The sequence below is a fragment of the Pantherophis guttatus genome, chromosome 2 (assembly GCF_059756535.1).
Source record: "Pantherophis guttatus breed Tessera chromosome 2, ASM5975653v1, whole genome shotgun sequence".
Taxonomy (NCBI): domain Eukaryota; kingdom Metazoa; phylum Chordata; class Lepidosauria; order Squamata; family Colubridae; genus Pantherophis; species Pantherophis guttatus.
In genome coordinates this window covers 221,724,002-221,745,690 of record NC_142064.1, presented here as the reverse complement: position 1 = coordinate 221,745,690, position 21,689 = coordinate 221,724,002, and the positions used below count along the sequence as shown (strand labels likewise).

At 33.2% G+C, this 21,689-nt stretch overlaps 1 protein-coding gene across 33 annotated transcripts in view; it reads right to left on the bottom strand.

The window, feature by feature from the left end:
• Nucleotides 1-3,698: 3,698 nt before the first annotated feature.
• Nucleotides 3,699-21,689, bottom strand: part of SLMAP (sarcolemma associated protein) — an 87,164-nt gene continuing 69,173 nt past the window's right edge. For 8 of the 33 annotated variants that reach the window (XM_034436450.3, XM_087883711.1, XM_087883717.1 and 5 more), the window contains 10 exons: nucleotides 19,504-19,584; nucleotides 19,235-19,294; nucleotides 18,128-18,253; nucleotides 17,461-17,535; nucleotides 14,992-15,312; nucleotides 13,299-13,416; nucleotides 12,489-12,660; nucleotides 10,230-10,364; nucleotides 6,751-6,840; nucleotides 3,699-5,500 (listed from right to left, as the gene is read on the bottom strand). In XM_034436450.3, coding sequence (XP_034292341.2) covers nucleotides 6,757-6,840; nucleotides 10,230-10,364; nucleotides 12,489-12,660; nucleotides 13,299-13,416; nucleotides 14,992-15,312; nucleotides 17,461-17,535; nucleotides 18,128-18,253; nucleotides 19,235-19,294; nucleotides 19,504-19,584 — 1,172 coding nt within the window. In that variant the 3' untranslated portion in view covers nucleotides 3,699-5,500; nucleotides 6,751-6,756. The remainder of the gene's footprint in view (nucleotides 5,501-6,750; nucleotides 6,841-10,229; nucleotides 10,365-12,488; nucleotides 12,661-13,298; nucleotides 13,417-14,991; nucleotides 15,313-17,460; nucleotides 17,536-18,127; nucleotides 18,254-19,234; nucleotides 19,295-19,503; nucleotides 19,585-21,689) is intronic. The other 25 variants (XM_034436427.3, XM_034436434.3, XM_034436510.3 and 22 more) reach the window with 5 other exon arrangements.

The window sequence follows — 21,689 nt, the reverse complement described above, 5'->3', positions numbered from 1 at the left end:
GAAAAAATAAAAAAATTGAAAAGTTTAATTTTGACAGACAAACATTCTCAGAGATGCTACCATAACAGAGATCAGTATCAGCTAAGGTAAATAACATTATGGCTTAGGAACGTGAATAATGGGTCTGCCAAAATCTACCAGCCTCTAGAGCCATGATGGCGAACCTATGGCACACATGCCACAGGTGGCACGTAGAGCCGTATCTGTGGAAACGCAAGTGTTGCCTTAGTTCAGCTCCAGCGTGCATGCGCGTGCCGGCCAACTGATTTTGGCCCACTGGAAGTCAGGAAACGGGCTGTTTCAGGCCTCTGGAGGGCCTCCGGGGGTGGGGAGGAAGGCCGTTTTCACCCTCCTAAGACTCCTAGAAAGCCTCTGGAGCCTGGGGAGGGTGAAAAACAGGACTTCTGGTCCCACCGGAAGTTGGGAAACAAGCCATTTCCAGCTTCCGGAGGTCCTCCGGGTGATGGGGAAGGCTGTTTTCACCCTCCCCAGACTCCTAGAAAGGCTCTGGAGCCTGGGGAGACCAAACAACAGGCCTACCAGGCCCACCATGCCACTGCATGGCAAAAACGGGAGTGCAGGGGAGGGGTCGCACGCGCAGGGTCGCACACACATGCGTGGGGGATGGGGCGCATTGAATTATGGGTGTGGACATGCGTGCATGTGACCCCTCCCCCACGCTCCCCCTGCTTTTGACACATGACAGCAAAACGGTTAACCATCACTGCTCTAGAGCATTTTAAAAGGTACATGTTCCTGTCCTGTCCCCTCAAACCTCTACGTGATACAAACCATGGTGATTAGTGGCTACTGCTGGAGAAGTATGTTCTTTGCATATACAGTATACAAGGAACTGTATTTACATCGATATATGGTTCACATTTTTCTAAACGTAAGAGTTAAATATACACATATATTTTCTAAATATAGAATAGGAATTCTTAGCCTTTTTGTGCTATGACCCTGAATATTTTCAGTCTCATAATCCCTGATTCAGTTTTGAATCAAGTTTATCCTATTTGTTCTTTTACTGTTATGTTCAAAAAGTATTACCATACTAGTAAATTATAACTGATGATTAAGAAATTCGGTATGATATAATGGAATTATTTTATTATTATTCTATTATGTATGTAAAGAACTGTGTTTATTTTGAATTTCAAAGTTTGGTGGTGTATTTGAAAGATTTTATTTGAATACTTCACATATTCAAATATATTGTATATATATTTATACATACAGTATATATTGAGGCATACTTATTCTAGGGGCAATGAGAAATGTGAAGCCTACATCTGAAGTTCTTCTCTATACTTTGTTCTGATATTTCGCTGTATACAAATCCAAATTAGTAAAAAAAGGAGAAAAATTACCCTAATAACAGTATGTTTACTACTTACACAGGTCACTCTTTTTATATCATTTTCACATACTCTGCCAGATTTTCTGCATGATGCAGTCATAACACAGGGAGGCAAGTCTGTTTATATTGTAATACTGAATTTTCTAAGCAAGGCCAACGCAAATCAGACGGGAATGAAAGCAAATCTTAACAAAAATTTTAAAAAAAGAAGAAAAATAAGTAAAAACCAGATTAATTAAAAAGAAAACAAAAACAAACTCAAAGGGAAGAGTCGATAGACCACTCAATCATTTTCTGCCATCAGTTTTGTATGTGTCTATGAAATTGGGAATTGGAGGTGAGCAGTAGAAATAGTTCTCAAAGGTGGTTGAAACTCATCTAATTATTCAATCAATCTTACACCTGTATGAAAATATATTCGCTGTCAAATTAACTCACTTCATTAAATCCCCTGGCTTCAACATGCTGTGCAGAAAGAAATTTTAATTATCAGCAGGGCCATGGCAGCCCACAATAAAAAGACACAATGACCCATTTTAGGTAATGAACCACAGGAGGGCAAGAGAATTGGTGCAGGGCTGCCCTGTTTTGTAGTAAAGTGGCATATATATCACCCTTTTTTTCTTTTAAAAAAACCCTAACATAACAGTCAAGATATTAAGAGGCCAGATGTTAACAAAACATCTGGCATTTTTCTTAATATCTGGACTTAACATATATTGGCGAGAAAATTATGTTAGTTAATGCAATGGTTTGTGCGAGTAAAGTCTTACTAGATTCCATTCTATTCACTATTCACCAGCCAATAAAGGTAATGAATTTGATACATTCTGGAAGGGACTTGGGGAGATCCTCAACAACTTTGGAAGCAGTCGTTTGATTTCTTACTGGCCCATTGACAACAGGAGCTTGACATAATTTCTCCAGAGTGGGGTTTTCCATTGAGCCAAACTGATTTACTGAGCTCTACGAAATGAAGTGGAAACAATCCCTGAAGTGCCAGCAGAGGATTTGCTTGAGCATGGTTTTGAGCTCAGTTTAAAACCTGTATCATGTTGATAAAGCCAAGTGTCATTACTTCTCCTGAATGGGATTAAGGTCCAACTGGCCAGAAGCTTTTAGTGTGGGTAATTCTTGCCTTACTAGAAGGCAACCAGGCAGCTCTCCTACTTGTGACAGTTTGCACAGCACTTTGTTGATAAAGTCACTCAGATTTAATATCTTCACTGTGCCATTGGCTATGAGCTTTGAACAAGTAATAGGATGCCCTAAACATGGCTATATTTGATATTTGAAGGTGTCTTCAAAGTTTCAGTTGGTTCAGTATGTAGTAATTCAAGTATTGGTTAATGCTTCTGATGCACATTACCTGTTGCATCAGACCCATACTGGCTACCTGTTGCTTCTAGGTGCAGTTCAAAATGCCTGTTTTAAATTGACCTGCCCAAGCAATATCTCCTGAAACTTCTGTGAACTGGGAGGAGATGAAATTCACAGTGACTTCTTTTTGAATAACTGCACCTACCGTATTTTTCAGACTATAAGGCGCACCTTAGTTTTTGGGGAGGAAAATAAGAAAAAAGCTGATTGGCGGGTTTATCAGCCTCCCGGAATACCACCCATCAGCTGTTCCCAGAGGTGAACTTTAGCAAAGGATTCGTTGGTTGTGAGCTCCGAGCCTTGCTTTTTCAGCCTCTGAAACCTCCATTTCAGAGGCTGGGTGGGGCTACATTCGGTGTATAAGATGCACCCAAATTTTCACCCTCTTTTGGGGGGGGGAGGTGCATCTTATACGCCGAAAAATACCGTATGGTAAGAAACAGCCTTCCTCTGGAAATCAGACTTGCCCCCACATTGTTGATCTTTTGAAACTAAACAATTATTTTGGAGGCTTTGATGGCATCATTTATGATTCTTATTATTGTATGGATCTTGTTAAATATTCATTTCAATGGATGTTTTATTTATACACTTGTTTATGTTACTTCTATTTTATTATTGAGAGTGGTAAAAATGAAATAAGATTTCATTTTCTCACCCAGAGTTGTTTCAAACTGTGAGATGAGAGGCAAATAAATTTGATGATGATGATGATGATGATGATGATGATGATGATGATGATGATAATAATAATAATAATAATAATAATAATAATAATAATAATAATAAATGAAGAATCACCTATAATAAATCTCATAATCAGGTAATATGGCAAATAAACACACCTTTTCATTATAAGCAGATGTAATACAAATACCCTGGTATGTTTTGATTATCATACTCTGATATACAAAATAAAGTATGTGGTTGTCAAAGAAGATTCAAATGAGATTCATAGGGAGAGTAAAGTTATTTTATTAAATCATGCACATCACATGTGTTAGTGCAAATAGTTCAATCTGTACTCCAGAAATTCTATTGTTTTTTATATCTTTACAAAATAGATTTAAAACAATTATTTACTTTTAAAAATGTAATTCTGAAGTTAAGCATTTTCAGAATAATATTTGCAATAACCTATATACAAGAGGTACTGTGTACCACTGGCATGTGTGTGTTGTGGGTGAGTTACAGTTTCCTGCAACTGAAAATAATGAAATGAACAAAAATGACATTTTCTACACGTTCCCTTAAATCTAAATGATCCTCCCATTAACAAATTCCAAATAGCTTAAGACAGAACCTTTAAAATAAAAATGACCTCAAAGACAAATAATCTAAAAATTCTATTTAAATATTGAACTAGATTTTGATTGCCATTAAATCCTTGAAACCAACTCAATTTTAGTTGAGAAAAATCTTCCTATGAATTTTCTATCAGCTGAATCATTTCATCTTTCAATTCTTTTTATATTATTACAGATCGTAATAAACTGAGCTGATATGTATTGAAAACCAGCACAGTCAGGTGTAAGATATGATTGTTCCTATTCATAAGCCAATACTCAACTAGAAACATTCAGATTAAGGTCAAACAAATTGTGATGTGAAGCTTCTAATCATGGACATTCTTTCAGCATAATTTGGTGCACAGAATACCAGTTAAGATATTCCACCCTTCCTTGAAAGCTGGACCAATTTGATTTTCTTCCTCCTTTCCCTAACACTAAAAGCACTCAAGAACCTCATATGATGAAGTTATGCCAAAACAAGTACAATTAAACAATTTGGTTCTGCAAATAAGCAATTGAAAAAAAAATCATTTTTCTAATGTGGTATGTGAGAAAATACATTGGGTTTTTATAGTGTCTATATACATGAAATTTAATAAATTACATTCAAACTAAAAATTGGATTACTGCACTATGTTCATCAGAAAATCAAGATTTTGCTCCCAGAAAAACCTTAATTCACTCAGGCACACACATGCACACAAAAACAGTCTAGACTTAGGCTTTTCACTCATTTTTTTCTAGAGCTCTTTAAGGCCGACAATGAATTATACAAGCTCCAAGTCATCAATAAAATAGGGCTTTTACTGAACAAAAATATTTGTTTTTATCAGAAGATATGGAAAAAAAGAAAATTGTTCCCAATAGCTCAGTGACTTACAGCAAGTAAAAATAATGATATGTTAATGTACAAATAACATCAAACTGAAAGGCACTGAGCACACTGCATCAACTTCCAAGTATTTAAAGGATATTTGGCATGGGTATCCAAATAAGGGAAAATGCATTGCTTTCAATTGGGCAATCAATTTTTTAATGTAAAATACCCACACACCTAACCATCATAAATAATTTGGTACCAAGAAGCCTACTTGAGGCCACCATAACAGTATTTAGGACTCCGACATATAATCTTAAGAATTACATATATGTGTAAGCAATAATATTGCTCACCATAGAATGAAATAATTATTTTATTCCCTCTTTATAACAGATACATTTTGTACAGTGTAAAGCAACGACCCTGCTGCTGCCAAACTCTGAAGGACTAAGAGGTAAAAAAAGGGTTAGGAAGAGGATGATTCTCTGATTCCCTCAATGTGTGAATGATGCCAGCTTCTAGATGGAGGGTGGGGTAGGGATTCAACAACAGTTCTCATGGAGAAGCTCTGGTGAGGCCTGGGTACAGCACCATGGCTGTCACAGCTACCAAAGCTGCCATCACAGGCATCCAAGGCCATTGGCTCTGTGTAGGAAAAAAAAGGAAAAAGAAAAAAGAAAAGAATCAATCTCTCATTTGTTTTAATTGATATTACTTCTTTAACTTTCTTGGCAAGCCTAGAATGTTTTTCGTCAGATTTAGGTTTTGGGGAAATGTTGGCTGGATTTCAATTAATTAAGTATAACTTCATTAAAAAGAAATTCCAGTGAACACAAATGTCCGTGATTTAATTTTTTTTATTTTTGTGCTTTTTGAATTATTGTTGGCTCCTGGACTAGTCCCTCCTGGACTAGTGCCTATGGCAGGACTAGAACTCACTAGGCTCTCTCTAAAGTGCATGAGCTTTATAATTTAACCACCTAAGTAACCTGCTATCTTCCATGTAATGTGAACTGCAATTCACATTTGTTATAAATTATGCTGCCCAGGATTAATGTAAGGTATTTGAAGCATGCATACTGCCCTTTCTTGCTTTCAAATGTTTCCTATTAGTTCTTTGAGAATTCATTAACAGCATTTATGCTTTGTCCCAAATAAACCTAGATAAATCCCATGCCAAATTATGAATTTTTCAAAAATGTCTTCAAATGCCTCGAAATAATGCATGTTTAACTTTTCTTGCCTAGATTTAAAATGAGTCAGAAATACTGCAATGTTAATATTACATGTATAATTGTTCATGTCCACTCCTTAAAACATTAACTATTATGATTATTTCATATAAATGGTTATGGTTTTACAGAATTCATTTTGGAAAATAATAGAAACCACTGCAAGTTTAGAATTGGAAATGCAAACCATCCACCTACTTCCCTCATCTTGTCCTTCCCTCTCCATCTTTGCCACCACAATAGTGAGAAAAATTTAAAAAAACATTCAAATTCAGAGAGAAATGTTGGAATTAGTTGACGGTAAAAAAGGAATTCAAGAACCAAATTGAAGCAAGCAAACATCTGATTTGCTAAGAGTGAAGTAAATAGGTTTCCTTCCAGGCCCTAACTACAGCATCTTATGTAAGACAAATGTGTATCAGAAAAGGAACAGAAAAACATGTTTACAATAGGATACTGTTAGCATTAGCACAGGGAAAACAGACAGATGTTATATGATTAGTTTGCTTGGTTTGCCAATATTATAAATAAATGGCTTATTAAATGAAGAATTGACGAGTCAGATAAACAAGTACTCGCTTTTCTCATGCATTTTTTTTACAAAAATGGCACAGACAGGTGACAAGGGACGAACATACATGGACTGAATAGTGCTTGTAGTACCTTTCTCTACCACAATGGGCTGTAACACCAAAACAGGAAAGCCAGGATAAGGCCGATGAATACGGCTGGGACGGGTGGAAATATGGAAGGCTAAAGGGAAGGGAAGGGATATTAAGATCATTTTGTGCTATAAAAAATCAATAAGGTAAAGATGATTTAGATAGGGGGATAGTTCAAAGATCAATTCTTGTTTCAACTGAAACATAAAGACATCCAACAAGACACAACTACTTTGGCATACAAAGTTAGTACACCACTGTACAGAATAAACATGGATAATGAAAAATGAAACATTATTTTCTTGTCACAAGGAATTTACTACAGCAGCCTTCTTAAACTGGCTGGATGACTATCTCTCTTCAGAAATGATGGACTTTCCATCTCACTACCCAGCAAGTCCAATATATTTGATGGAGGCTAGGTTGGAAGGCTTCACTAGATGATAGCGTGCAGTACATTTTACATGTACAACAAATGCCAAAGTTTCACCAATACTCAATCCAGAACTTCAAATACTGATCCAGAACACTGTCCATAAAGTACTCTTCCTCAAACGTATCTTTCTCTTCACCAATTTATCACTGTAATAAAATACAAATCCTGTAGCCAAATTATTGGTGGAGGTCACTTACGTATTTTTTTTTACATACGTATCATTTCCATATCATTTCCATGAAAGAAAAAGTATCTCCAATGGAAAACAATATCCACTGTAAAGAACACACAAACATATCTGACTTTGTATAGTTATATGTGTTCTTCAAAATGATGCCTCACTGTGTAATTATAATTTTGCTAATACTTTTTGTGGACTAAACATGAACGTATGCACTTTTCAACAGGGAAAAGAATAACAAGCATATTCACATCATTTTCACAAGTAATATGATTTCACTTTGTATACTACTATCTGAAACTAAAATGCTGTTAACATCTAAATCTGATTTTAAAATAGCAACTAATTACTCAGGATAATGGGGTTGCAGCAACAGGTGAAACAACTGCACCCCAAGGTTTACTTCTGAGTCAGCAACTCTTATCATGAGCCTCATTCATATAGTTTCTCATTATGTTCTCTAAAATAAAAAAGCAAAGACTTTCTAAGTCAAATTTAATTGTTGGCTGACTATAGAAACATATCCAGATACTTTTTCTATAAACAATACAGAAGTAGTTTGCCATTGCTTTCTTCTGTTTTTTTCTTTTCTTTTTTATTTTTGAGTCTTCAATTTAGTCCAAATTCTGAATGGCACTTAATACTAACTAGAACCTTACTGGTTAGATTCTTAGACTTTTCAAGGTCAACTAAATAATTAAAAAATATAATGGGATAGTTTGCTTTATATGAAGACAATTGGAAAAATATAGCATTCAGGCAGTGAAAAATAACCTATACTACAGTATACACTGCATTATTTTGTCAGCAATGAATATTATATGGTCCTAAACAGAATGAGAAAAATCTGGTTATGTGCACTCCAAATCACAAGAGAATCAAAGATACAAAACAACTGTATATTTTACTTCTGTGCTATCTGTGCTTAATATTTACCAGGGGTCCAAATTCTAATCCCACATTTAGAGAGTCTTATGACCTAATAATCCAATCTTGTTAATCTATTAGTAGAAGTTTCCTAAAAATGTAGTTTCCATAATTGCATCCATTTCTTATCAGAACAATAGGCAGGTAAATGGAAATTATGGATGATAAAATTAAAACTGCAAGACCTGTATCAGGCAGTAGATCAATTAAGGAAAAAATACTGCCAGCAACATAATTAGTGAAAGTATTCTGGCAACAAGATGTGGTTCACACAAAAATATTTACTGAGTGAAATAAAATACACTTATGATTAGGTATATGCAATGTTTTGGAATGGGTGTAGGCATGCATGCAGCATCAGTTTAGTCTCCTTAAAAATAACTGCAATTTTTCCTGAGCTCACCGGATAGCCCCTCAATCTTAGAAAAATACATATTTGAGTTAAGGAACATACCCTGTCTCTCAAACCTGTATCTGCATCTTGTAAGAGCTTCCTTAGCTTACATATGCATTTCTGAGATAAGGAACATACCCCATCTCTCAAACTTCTACCTGTATCTTAGCTTACAATATGCATTTTGCTTTGCTTGTGAAGCTACCTTACAAGTCCAGAAAAAGATGCAACTTCTTCAAAGAGGTACTTACAGGTATAGCATGCACATCATGTGCAATCCAGTGGAATTCCATAATACTGTTATTTATGTTGCCTACATTTATTTAAACATGTGGCTGAAGTAATCAGTCATTCTGTAAGCACACCTATCGTATGCTTTCAAAATTACAATTTTTCCTCTTGCTGAAAAAAACCATCTGGTTTATGATACAATGGGCCATATAATTTTTAAATATTTAAGTTTCGAGCTATTTTGAGACTGTCCCCAGTAGGAATTAACAATCATTTTAGTAAGCAGTTATCGGTTTTAAAGAACATACAAACATGTTTGAATTTGTGATCTTGTACCTGTTCTTTATTCACCATTGTCTCTTTGTATAATCAGAACTTTGAAAACCCTTTTTTGTAGAATAATATATAAAGTATTTTTTCAAGTTGCAAAACAGCAAACTGGTTGCTTTACCAAAAGTGAAGCTCATCAGAGCTATTTATTGATCCTAGGATATACTAAGATCAATAGCAGGCTAGAATATGGATGTTTTATTGTATTGATTAAATTATACACTGCCCAGACCCCTGTGAGGGAGATGAGATAGTTTGTTGATTGATAAACAAACACATATAAACAAACAAATAATTCTCTATTTTTCATAGTGAAATCTTGGTATCACTAGAACTAAAATCTCATATACCTAACTGGGTTAATTTAAAATGATTTTAAAAAACTAACTTTTTTGAAGAAATTCAAGGTCTGTGGCTTTCAATATTAGCAAGATAGTTCAGATGCCAATATTATTACAATATTTATACAAAATGAGATGTCACCACTGGCCAAACTGTTAACGTAACAAAGAACAAAAATCAGAGGCTACTTAAGCCCTGCCTAAGAAAAAGCATGTTTTTCAAGCCTCAGAATTAAGTTTGGAGGGACAATTGTGAGGGTGAGCGAGTGAGATCATCCCAATCAGCATCTCTATCTCTTTTTTAATTTTTGTACCTCCATCTATTTAATTCCATCCTATTCAATGTAAAACATTTCTTTGCACCTGCAAAATGGGTGTTGGAATGCAGACTATATTCAGGAGAGAGAAAATGGGGGAGGGGGTTAGGAAAGAAAATCAAAGTTTGGAGCCTTCCAACTGGATCTGAAAAAAAATATTAAATTTTTGGATAATTAACAAACAATTTAAAATTACTTTCTTAATGCTCTTATCATCTATAGCCAGGAAATTATGAACCAACTGCTTTCATATATATCTTGTCCAAACATTGTCACAGTGGAAATTAAATAAAATCTGGCATACACAATCTTTATTGACTTACATTATTTCCTTTTTCTTGAAGTAGCTTCAGGTTTTCTTTACACTGTTTAAGTTCATCCGTGACTGACTGCTTTTCCTGCTCGGTAATTTCAAATTTTAACCTCAGCTCTGAAAGCATGGTCTGTGTATTTTCATACTAAAGGAAATAAAAACAGCAAAAGCAAAAATAATATTTAAACTTTAAAAATAAGTCAAAAATAACTTCTAGCTATTTTTTTTAATTCTTTAACAAATTATTACTCTCTATAATAATATAAGGATTTGGAATAGGAATTTAGAGGTTCACATGCTTTATACAAGCTTAATGGACTGATGCATCTAATACTGGCAGAGAACTACAAATCTTCCTAGGAAATAGCAATCCAAAAGAAACTCATCCTCTATGGTTTCTTCAGTGATGCCATCTTAAGCTCAGAATCAGACTAAGCAAAAATATAGAAGGTTTAGATTTAAATATAGAAGGTCAATTAGAAATGGATGATTTTTCTCTTAATAGAATTGAAATTACCAAATTTTAGTGCCTAAACTAGTTTCACATATCACAATTCCCAAATTTAGGAGAGCCTTAACTTTAGCTCTCCCCATAGTTATCCTAGAAGGATACTCTCCCCATAGTTATCCTAGAAGGAAAATATAGGAAAACTCCATACGAATCCCGTGAATGCTCTTGTGATATGCATACCATTCTGATAATTTTGATTTGCACTAGCTGTTAAACAATGAAGAAAAATTTATTTCTCTAAAACTAGCAAAGTTTTGTTACACTGTTAGGGATAATTTTGTTGAATGTACTTTTATTGATCAATGACTGAAATAAATTTTCTGTCTGTCACATATTTTATAGATAAGTATATGTTAGAAGAAGAGTCCAGATAAAGGCAAATTCAGGAATGCATGCTCAAATAGCCTTCAGAAAGAGAACTGATTTGTCATTGAATAAGACTATTGTCCTGTTTTCAAAGTTGCTATGAGTTGGAGAGCATATAAATTTAATTTAATAATTGTTAAAAGTGATAAAAGACAATAAAAGCATTTCTTTGACCAGAACTATGTCTTACAAATTTCAATCAAGTGATAAAAAGTGATGACATCGCTCATTAACTGTTAGATAAGTGGGAATACAGACCAGAGATTTGCCATAAATTAATTTCTCAAATAAAACTGATCACTTAAATATACCTCATGTGAATATATTACTATAATTCTACCTTCTCTAACTGACCAGAACTGTAATCTATAAACTAATTGTCCAGAACTATAAACCCTAATTTCAAATTTGATTTTCTATTTTTGAGATAACTCAGTTGAGAGAAAAAATTCAGTAATATTAATTGAATCACTTTAAAATACAGATCTTGCTTTTCCCATACTCAAAACCATCCGTTCAAGATGTGCAAAGCTAATCAAATGTCTGAAAGAGTTACTATTATCTCTGATATTTATCTCTATATATTCTTTACTGGCATACTACCAACTGAACATGCAAAATATTTTTAAAAATCAACTTGATTAGAATATTAATACATTATTTATTTATTAAATTTATATGCTGCCCCTCTCCTTTTCCAAAGTGATTCTGGGCAGTTAATAATATGAATCTTCATGTGTTGTCATTCAAAACATAACCAGAAGGATATTAAACAGTCCTGCACCAATGTGCTAATTTAGGTTCTCTTGACACTGCAAAATACTCTAATTTGAATGGGAATGTTTGTTGACTTAGATAAAGTATATTACGAAGTTAAAAGGACTGAATTACAGAATGTTTTGCACAAATGGAAAGTTGAGTTTGTTTCTGAAAGATTTAAGACCAGTATATGAAAACGTAAAACACATTTAAGAATATATTAAATACTTAGTGAAGCAAGAGTGACCAAAAATATGTGATTCTGTCTTAGTTGTTGAATATATTTAATGCAGACACCCATGCTTTATGTCTAACCATTTTATATAAAATAGAATGGTATAATTTTTAAAACGGTGCATAGTTTACTGCCCTGAATAACCCAGCCATTAGCTATCTTCCTCTGTTTAATGAAATGAGCAATTCTGCTTAACTGAATATTGAAACAAAAGTTTCAAATCTCTTGCTCAAAGAAGTACTGGGAGAGGAGAAGAGAGAGAAGTCTGATCTCCGTTTCATTGATCTTCTTCATTCAAATTTATCCAATAAAAAGGCCAATGTTAGGAGAACAAAAGAATGTCCTAACTCTAGGCCTCTTTAAAGAAATGCAAACATCCATATAAATTTGAAGCTTACCTCACTGTGAGCATCCTTAGCTTGAATTTCTGCCTCATTAAGAAGTGTTTTTAGAGTAGTTGCATCACGCTGATGTTCTTCTTTTAAAGAACCCATTTTATTTTCAAGTTCCTTTTGGCTTACCTCCAGAACACTCAATTCACTGGTAAGTGCTAAACTCTGTTGCTGAGAGCTATAAAATGAAGTTAAAAAAATCACAATACTTCATATTTAGAAATAAGAGTTTTAAACGAATGCATTGTCAATGTATGCTCTTTGTAATCATAATATTATTCTACTGCATATCTTTATAATTAAATTTCTGATGTACAGGCTACTGTGTACATGTATTGGTTTGCAGCAACAGCATAAGCAAATATTTTCCAATCATCTTATAACCAAAACCCAACCAAGCAGATCCCAACATTTAAAATCTAGTTGTTATAACAATAAAGGCAAAAATAACCATAGCTTAAAATGTTAATTATACTGGAAGAAAACAGAAGGAAAATGAGTGAGCCTGGGAGGCTTATTTTCATGTTAAGTAAAGCAAAGCTTATATAAAATGATATGAATGATATGGGCACCATCTATGTCTTTCCCAGCATAGAAGGCATATTGGTCCTGCATAATTATACTTCTTTTTATTAGCTCATTGAAGTGGAAGAGAATTGTAGCTAAAACAGGTCAATTGAATAAGAGGAAGATTTAGAGGAACTGTAACGTTCACAAAAAATAGAAATAAATCAATAAGAACTAACCCCTAACTCAGCAGACACTGTTTAAATTTAACACCTTTGGTGTTTTCTCATTTGATTCAGTGGCACTTACTTATGCAGCTCCTTCTCCTGTCGCTGGAGTTCGCATGCAAGCAAAGAATTTTCCTTCTTTAATGAGAGACATTCAGATTCAAGAACAGCCCACTTTTTTCTTAACTTTTCAAGCTCACCTACAAAGCAAAGAATGCTATAATATTTTTGAAGCTAGCTAAGACATAATTATTTTAAAAGATTTATTAGTGCCAATTTTATCTGAATGTACATGTCTGGGATTAAAAATTGGTTTTTCACTATGACAAATCAGCATTTTGTGGGCTAAGCTTTTTTAAACAAAACAACTTGAAATTAGTAATGTGTAAAGCCCACTGATTTGGGAATGAACATTCTGGAGAATTCTGGAACTTTCTGTTTCTACTTTGGATCTGGGAGGCTCAGCAATTTCCAGAATTAAATCCTAAAAATGAAAAAATGGTTCCAGATATTCCATGGGTAATTCAGCCCAAAATAGGTCTGTTTTGTCTAGAATGCCATGTCCAAAATATATCAAATTGCTTCTTTTTCAAAGAATTTGTTTCCAGAAACCACCAAACCGCCTCTAGAACAGCATTGGTCCAGAATAGTTCTGGCATACTTCTAAGGGACAATCTGGAGAATTAATAAATTTTGTACATCCTTATTTGAAACCTTTCACACAGTCTGAAGAAGCACCACAACATTTTTTAATTAATCACTGTTTGTTCTTCCATAATATCAATCTGAACTGAATGATTTGATTCAAAAAAGGGCATGAAAAGATCCTGAAAGAGTATTACAATGTAATAATCTTTAGAATTTCATCAATAATTTGATAGAAGGAATGAACTTTTAGAAAACATCATCATAATACAATGAACAGACCATTTGAAAACTAGACTTAAAAACTCCTTTTTCTATTGTTCTATAACTTTGCAGGAGATAATTAAAATGTACAACATAGTTATCCACTGCAGTGAGCTTGGCATGATTACTGTCAAGACATATATAAGAAACATGAGCCATTTTACTGACTGGCCTGGCGTCACCAAATAAGCTTCCAGGTCTTAAAGGTAAACTTAAACTTAATTTTCCCCAATTTTATTCCAATTTCTGAACCTCTATACCTTACAAGTTAGGTGATGATACACTGTCTCCAAGGTGGCACAGTAAATCTAAGACTCATCCATTTTGATTCTCGTAATGTTCTAACAAGCCATAGCCAGAATCACAGTATTTTGTACATAATGCACTTTTAATTGAAGTTGTTATGACAGGACCTATATTATAATTTACAATTTTGAGTATTTTTATGTGGGCAATTCCTGGAAAATATACTTGAAAAACATTTCCTTACAAGACATCCGAGTTTTGGTTCGCATGCTTTTATGGAATGGCTGTACTTCTGAACTACACCGACCACTAGCCTACCAAAGTGCACTACAGATTTTAATTTTTGACCCAGTTTCCTTTCCAAAACTTGTGATATGCAGCTGTGGACAGCAGAAATCCCTCAAATTACATGTTGCATTACCACGGTAAAGAACTAAAGAAATTAATTTACTGTATCAAACTTTAAAGTTCACTAAGTATACTATTGTCTTTACTACAATGTAACTAAAATTTAAATATTTATTTACTCCATCTCAATTTGTGTAATTAACGTAATTTTTGTTAATGAAAAAGCAATGTAGCCCCAAAACCCAAATTATTATTAACACAGTTGTTTATACCATGTAACTGGGTGGCTTCCTCTCTCTGCTGATTCTCATGCTGCTGACATCGTAGCTGAAAACTGGCTTGCAGACTGTCAATTTCTTTTTCATATTTGGAAGCCTCTTTGCGCCATTTTTCAAGCTCAGCTCTTACTTTTTGAAGCTCTTCTTGCAAAACAGTGACATCTGTGTCCCTTTCTGATGTGGCCTTTTCTGCCACGTCTTGCAACAACAGGATCTCATTCTGAGCGCTCAACAATTCATTCCGTGTACTGGAGATCACATTTTCCTTTTCTTCATGAAGACGTTCAATATCTTTTTGTAATCGATGCAACTGAGCTATAAACATTTAGTAGAAATTGTATCATCTTAAAATTGTAAGTACATAAATTCATTTTATTCAAATATAACTGTAAAATATTTTTATGAAAGTAATGCTACTATATAAGATGAAAGAAATGCTTGCATTACATTATGATATTGTAGCATAAATTTTACAAAGATTTATGAGTCCTTCATTGTTATATTTGAAATATTTAGACAAAATTACAAAAATATCAATATAGGAGGCACTTTTTAAATGGATTTTTAAGATTTACCATCATATTAAACTGATACATTTATCACAACACTCCTCTAAATTTAAAGGATTCTGTTTCTTGGAATCTACTTTATTATACAGATATACTCCTAGACAATATAGGAAAAAAGGGAGTCAATCCAGCTTCTCAAAATTCTGGTGAATGGCAAGAGATAATCAGAATGCACTGGAAAGACTGTATGGTTGAAGTCAGCTCAGGTACTTAAAGTATAACCTTGTCTTGCACTTCAAGAAAGCCATAGCAGCTGTTGCAAACCTTCCTTCTTTATAGCTATGTTTATCTATTTAAATAGCACTTTCATTTGCTTCCACAGCAACCAATCTCCTGCAGTTTATCTGTAATTATTAAAGTAAATGAGCAGCTGCTATTTAACAAGAGCAAATGCTTATATTTGTAATTTATTTTATTGTTCTTAAACTATAATCTATAGAGAATAAAGAGTCTCAAGACAGTTATGTATTTTATTTTTTCTTGTTATAAAAATGTATTGATAAAAATGGATATAACTATGAAAGAGTGGAGCAGTCCCACTTATTTTTCTCTCAGAGTACAAAATAAGGTAATAATGAAACTCTACATAAAGTCTTCCCAAAGTTTACTGATCGTGAATAGGAATATTACTACAAACCTGATTAAAAGTTCACTTCAGCAGGCCTGATTTTTGATAAGAATTATAGTAAGAAAGATGTACACTCAACATTATTATGATGACAGCACATCTAAAAGGGCCTTAGACAATTATGAAAATGAAAAATTTTAAAGCAATATTTTTAAAAGATTAATCAGTTTCATATTTACTCTTAAATGGTCTAAGAGTGAAAAGTGCACAACAAAACCTATTAAGAAAAATTGCTTAAATGGACTATAGTGTCATCTGACAGAGGTCAATCAACTATTTACAATGAATTTCCCCTAGTACAATAAAAGTTGATATCAAGCTTTGCCTTGGACAATGTCTGGGGAATTTTGGTTAATCTCAAAACAGTATCAATGTCACTATGGAGTATGAGTATGATTCCTCTCTGAAATTCCCTCCTATCAGATATAAGAACTGTATCCTCTATCGTAGTACTATATTCAGGAAGTTTTTAGAATGCTTTAAAAACATAGTTTTTAATGTGCCCTTGAGGACTGAAGTATGAATGAGAGAGATACCCGAGTTCGCTTGATCTGGCTGCTTGTTTTGAACTGTTGCAATACACTATAAATATTCTTTGTTTTACTGTAAACTGCTTAAGTTATATGACTAAACTGCCATAGAAGTATTTGCAATAAATAATTACATAATATGGACCTGCAAATGTCATGCACAATCAACATTGATAATAACACTTAGCAGATTTTTAGAGCGGATCTCCAATAATAGTATATGCTAGGCCCGTGATGGCAAACCTATGGCACGCGTGCCAAAGGTAGCACACAGCGCCCTCTCTGATGGCACACAAGCCATCGCCCCAGTTCAGTTCTGCTACACATGCACACACATCTCCCACCAGCCAGCTGGTCTTTGGGTCTCTTTCGCGCATGTGGGGGGCGCATGTGGGGGGCCCGTGTGTGCATTGCATTTTGGGGGTTTGCACAGGCATGCGCACACTTTGGGAACTTGGTCCAGAAAAGATTAGCCATCACTGTGCTAGGCATTCATTCATTTGAATCATCCTTAAAAAGTATTCTTCTCATTTAAATATTCATTTATTTATTCATTCATTCTGCTATCCCTTTCACAATATTTTTATGTCCTGTCACTGATAGTAGTTAATTTTACAAACCATTTTAGCAACAGACATTTCATTCTACTTAAATAATTTTGTATGGAAAATTATTATAGTTTCTGTTCTTTTCAGTGACAACATTCTATTATATTTTTGAAGATTCTTTTTTTTACCTTGGAGAACTTGGATTTGTTTGGTGGACTCTTCAGCTTGCAATCGATATGCTTTTCTCTCTTCTTCCAACAGAGCTGTAAGTATTATGAAAATACTCAACATACCAATTTATTATGACTTCCATTATCAATTTATTATGACTTCCACTATCAATTTTACAGTATATATTAGGTATTAGTTTTTAAACAGATTACTTAGTTTAGTATGTCATTAAAATTTTGTCATGACCAATGTAAGTAAATTACCATATTTAAATTATTACTGTGCTAGTTAATAAACTTTGTCTAAAATTATTTAAAATATCATGCACTCTTTTTAATACATTCATATCATTTTACTTTGAAGAAAAAACTGACTACAAGGAAAATGACTGATTCCATTTTAATTGCTTAAACTAAACATTTATTGAAAACTTAAACCAAAAGGTACTACTATACATGTCTATTCTGAATTAAGTTCTTCTGAGTTCTTATTCCCAATTAAGTGCTGATAAAATAGCAGCCTTTTCCCCAGCCCCACCCCTTGGCTGAAAGTATGGTATAATCATATACCAGGCATCTAGATTAAAAAGGAACAGATCACAGACTTAAATACCCTCTTCAATCACTGTATTGGGGTATAATGTTTTCCTGGGAATTCTACAGCTCAAAGGACTCTTCATCTCACCTTGCAATTCAAAGCATTTTTGTTTACTGGTTCTAGCTAGCTCTTGGGCTTCAATCAGTTCATGGTGCAGCTGCTGAATTTCCTGTTTAGTCTCAGTTTCTGATTGTGCACCCTGCAATTCATCTGCTAAAAGAACATTTTTCTTTAAAGCATTATTTTTGTCAGTAGCTTAATTTCTATTACTTTGTGAAGTAATAGGAATCAGATAAAATTAGTTAATTATACATTATGAATTAAGGAAAGGTTAGGAGACAAATAAGACAAATATCTATATACGCAAGCCATGCAAGAAGTTGTAAAATATAAATTGACAGGAACAGGTTGCTAATTTAACCTTAACAGTCTTAAGATTTTAAATACAGTTTTTCATACATATATTTAAAAATAATTCTAGTACCGCTAATATTTCATTTCAGATTTTTTCATAATTTATTATTCAAGAATGAAAAACTGGTTTATTGTTTTTAAACAATAAAAAAAGACTTTGGACTAGGGATAAAAAAAAGCAGCTTCTGGAGAACTGGTAGCAGAAATTTTGAGCAGTTCGGAGAACCAGTAGTGGAAATTTTGAGTAGTTTGGAAAACCGGCAAATAACCACCTCTGGCTGGCCCCAGAGTGGGGAGGGAATGGGGATTTTGCAATATCCTTCCCCCAGGAGTGGGGAGGGAATGGGAATTTTGCAGTATCCTTTCCCTGCCATGCCCACCAAGCCACGCCCACAGAACCGATAGTAAAAAAAATTGGACTTCACCACTGCTTTGGACTGAAAGTTATAACTTTTGACACAGCAATCTTCATTTATGAGAGGTGAGAATAATGAAACCTACTGTCCTAAGTACTCATTATATTAAAGAAAAATAATGCTTTGTGTGCAAAATTAAAATTAGAAGATAAGATGCACTGAAATTAATTTGTTTCTATTTTGGATTCTACCTACATTTCATATATACTGTAGATAAAGTACCAATTTGTGCTTTAGCAACAGTCATCAGAAGCAAATCACAGAGAACAAAATTAAATTTTCAAACCATGTTTCCAATGTCAATTCCAATATTAAATTATTTGCTAATTGAAATACATTAAATATTAAGAAAATAACGAGTTACCTTTTAAGAGAGCAACTTTAGCAATAGGTTCATTTAATTCATGATCATCCATCTGAGCATCTTAAAAAAGTGAAATTATTTTAGAATTTGAAGTAATACTTTTAAATCAAGCAGAAACAGAAACAGGGCAAAAAATGTAAAAATTCACCTGAATTAGAAAATTAAGCTGTTTTAAATTAATTTTTTTTAATTTTGCTTTTTCATAAAACCCTCATTACAAATTGTCACTGTAATAATCCAAGTTCACTGAATTATATGTCCAATCATACCTGTAGTGTCGTCACTGCTTTTCTCTTTGCTTGGGCTTAAAGTATCTGAAAGCTCAGCTTCTTTAGCTTTTGCCTGATTTTCTGTAAAATATAAACACTAATTCCATTCAAATAAATGTGTAACTATCTGCATACTTGTACTTTCAGCATAAATTCTAACAAGTAGATTAAATTCCTCTTCAAACTGGATTAAATGTTTTCAGAACATACATTTAATATTAAACAAGCCCATGCAGGATGAAGTTGGTTCATTTGTTGCTTAGCTTTACCCTTGTGTCTGAAACTTGTATTTTGGCCAGCTGAAACCCACTGATAAATTAGTTGTTTTGTTTGCTAATTCTGAGTATAGATCAAGAAAGCAGGACAAAGAAAAGGGATTTTAAAACAGTGTCTATATTGTAACCTTGAAAAGAAAAGAGCTACAATTAGAATAAATGTCGCTTTGTAGCACTTAAGTGGATAAAGTAACAATAAATTGATGCATTACCTATAATACCATAATGTTTCAAACAACACAGCAATTAAAATGAAATGCTTTAAAAAGACACTGATAGGAAATCTATTCTTTCTCCATTAGTTTCTTGGTGAGCTAAAATAGGGGTAGGACCTACCACTCTTAAATACTGTTATTGTATGAAATTATTTTACTGCAAACAAGTTCAAAAAACCAAAAATGCTCCTTGCTTGCCCATTAATTTGAAAATACTAATTTAAATGTGTTACAAGTAGTTGGGTAACTGATACTTCCTTATATGGAAATAAAAGGAACAACTGGTCTCTCAGTATATACTAGTGATGAGTCATTTAAGTCAAAGGCATGAAAAACAGCGAATCACACAACTCTATTTAATTTTCTTCCACATTTTCAAAATCCCTTTCCAATCTTAATTTACAGGATTTACAATCTTGATTGCATACTTTTTTTGTAGCCAGCAATACACACAGCTAATAAATATGCTAAAAAGATCATTATAATTGTTTAAATTATCTGAATTCTAGTACAGATTTAGGATTCAACTTTCAACATTTTGAGCTTGATTCTAGATCTCAGTTACAACTCACAAAATATTTTATAGGAAGTTGAAGTCTATACAAACTCCAACAGAGTCAAGAATGAACCCAAAAATTTAATAAATGCAGCACACTATACATTGCTAAACCATATCAATGTAATACCTATTACTATTAGTATAAGATGATTTAGTCCTCAATTCAATTATCAATATTAAACATAAGAGAATAGCAATCTCTCTTACAAGGTCAGTTTGTCCACTGACCAGCACCTTATCTTCAAGGTTTTGGATAGAGAAATTTCTCATCACTGACAATTTTCTAATTTCTTTTTCAGGAAAGAGATCTGGAACTTAATGTATTTATATTTAAAAAAATAAGTTTTGCCAACTAATCTAAAAGCAATTTCTTTTAAATTTCATATATTTATTAGTTATAAATATAATAGATATAATTTAATATCTGTCAAGAATTATGTTCATAATATACAGTATAGTACTTTATTCTGTTTTATACTTTATAATATTATTCTCTCTAGGATAGTCTTTTAAAATATAGGATACAATAAAAATTTAATAATTTCATGATTGAATTATTTTCAAAGTAGAATATACTACATATTAATGCAAAATAATTCAACATTCTACAAGATAATACTAGCATGCAAGCATCAAATTACACTTGTATTTATTGTCTGCATTCTTTTCCAAATATGGCATGCTCCCTGCACTTTGCAAAAAACAGGAGAGCAGATGCAGGCAGGATCTGAACTGTGATTTTCTAGAATCAAAAGGCAATAAATCTGACAAAATCAAAAGCTTAACAAATGGAATATTTAATTCATAACAAGCTAATATTCAATCACTGATATTTACTGAATAAAAAATCTGAATATGAGAATATTATGTAATTCACTACAATCTGTAAAAGGCAAGTGTTTTAAACTAGATTCATTCCATATTGCAAACATTAAATTAAAAAAATAACAATAACCCAAAGCAAAAAATGTCTGCTTCAAACTTTTCTTCATTCAAAATCTCTAAAGTTCACATTTTAAAATATATTTTATTTGGAAGCTCTTTAAGATTATTTGGTAAGTAGTTAAATATTTTGTCTATCATAATTCTTCAAATACGTCTCCCTGACATAAAATAAATGTCCAATGTCTAGGTCTG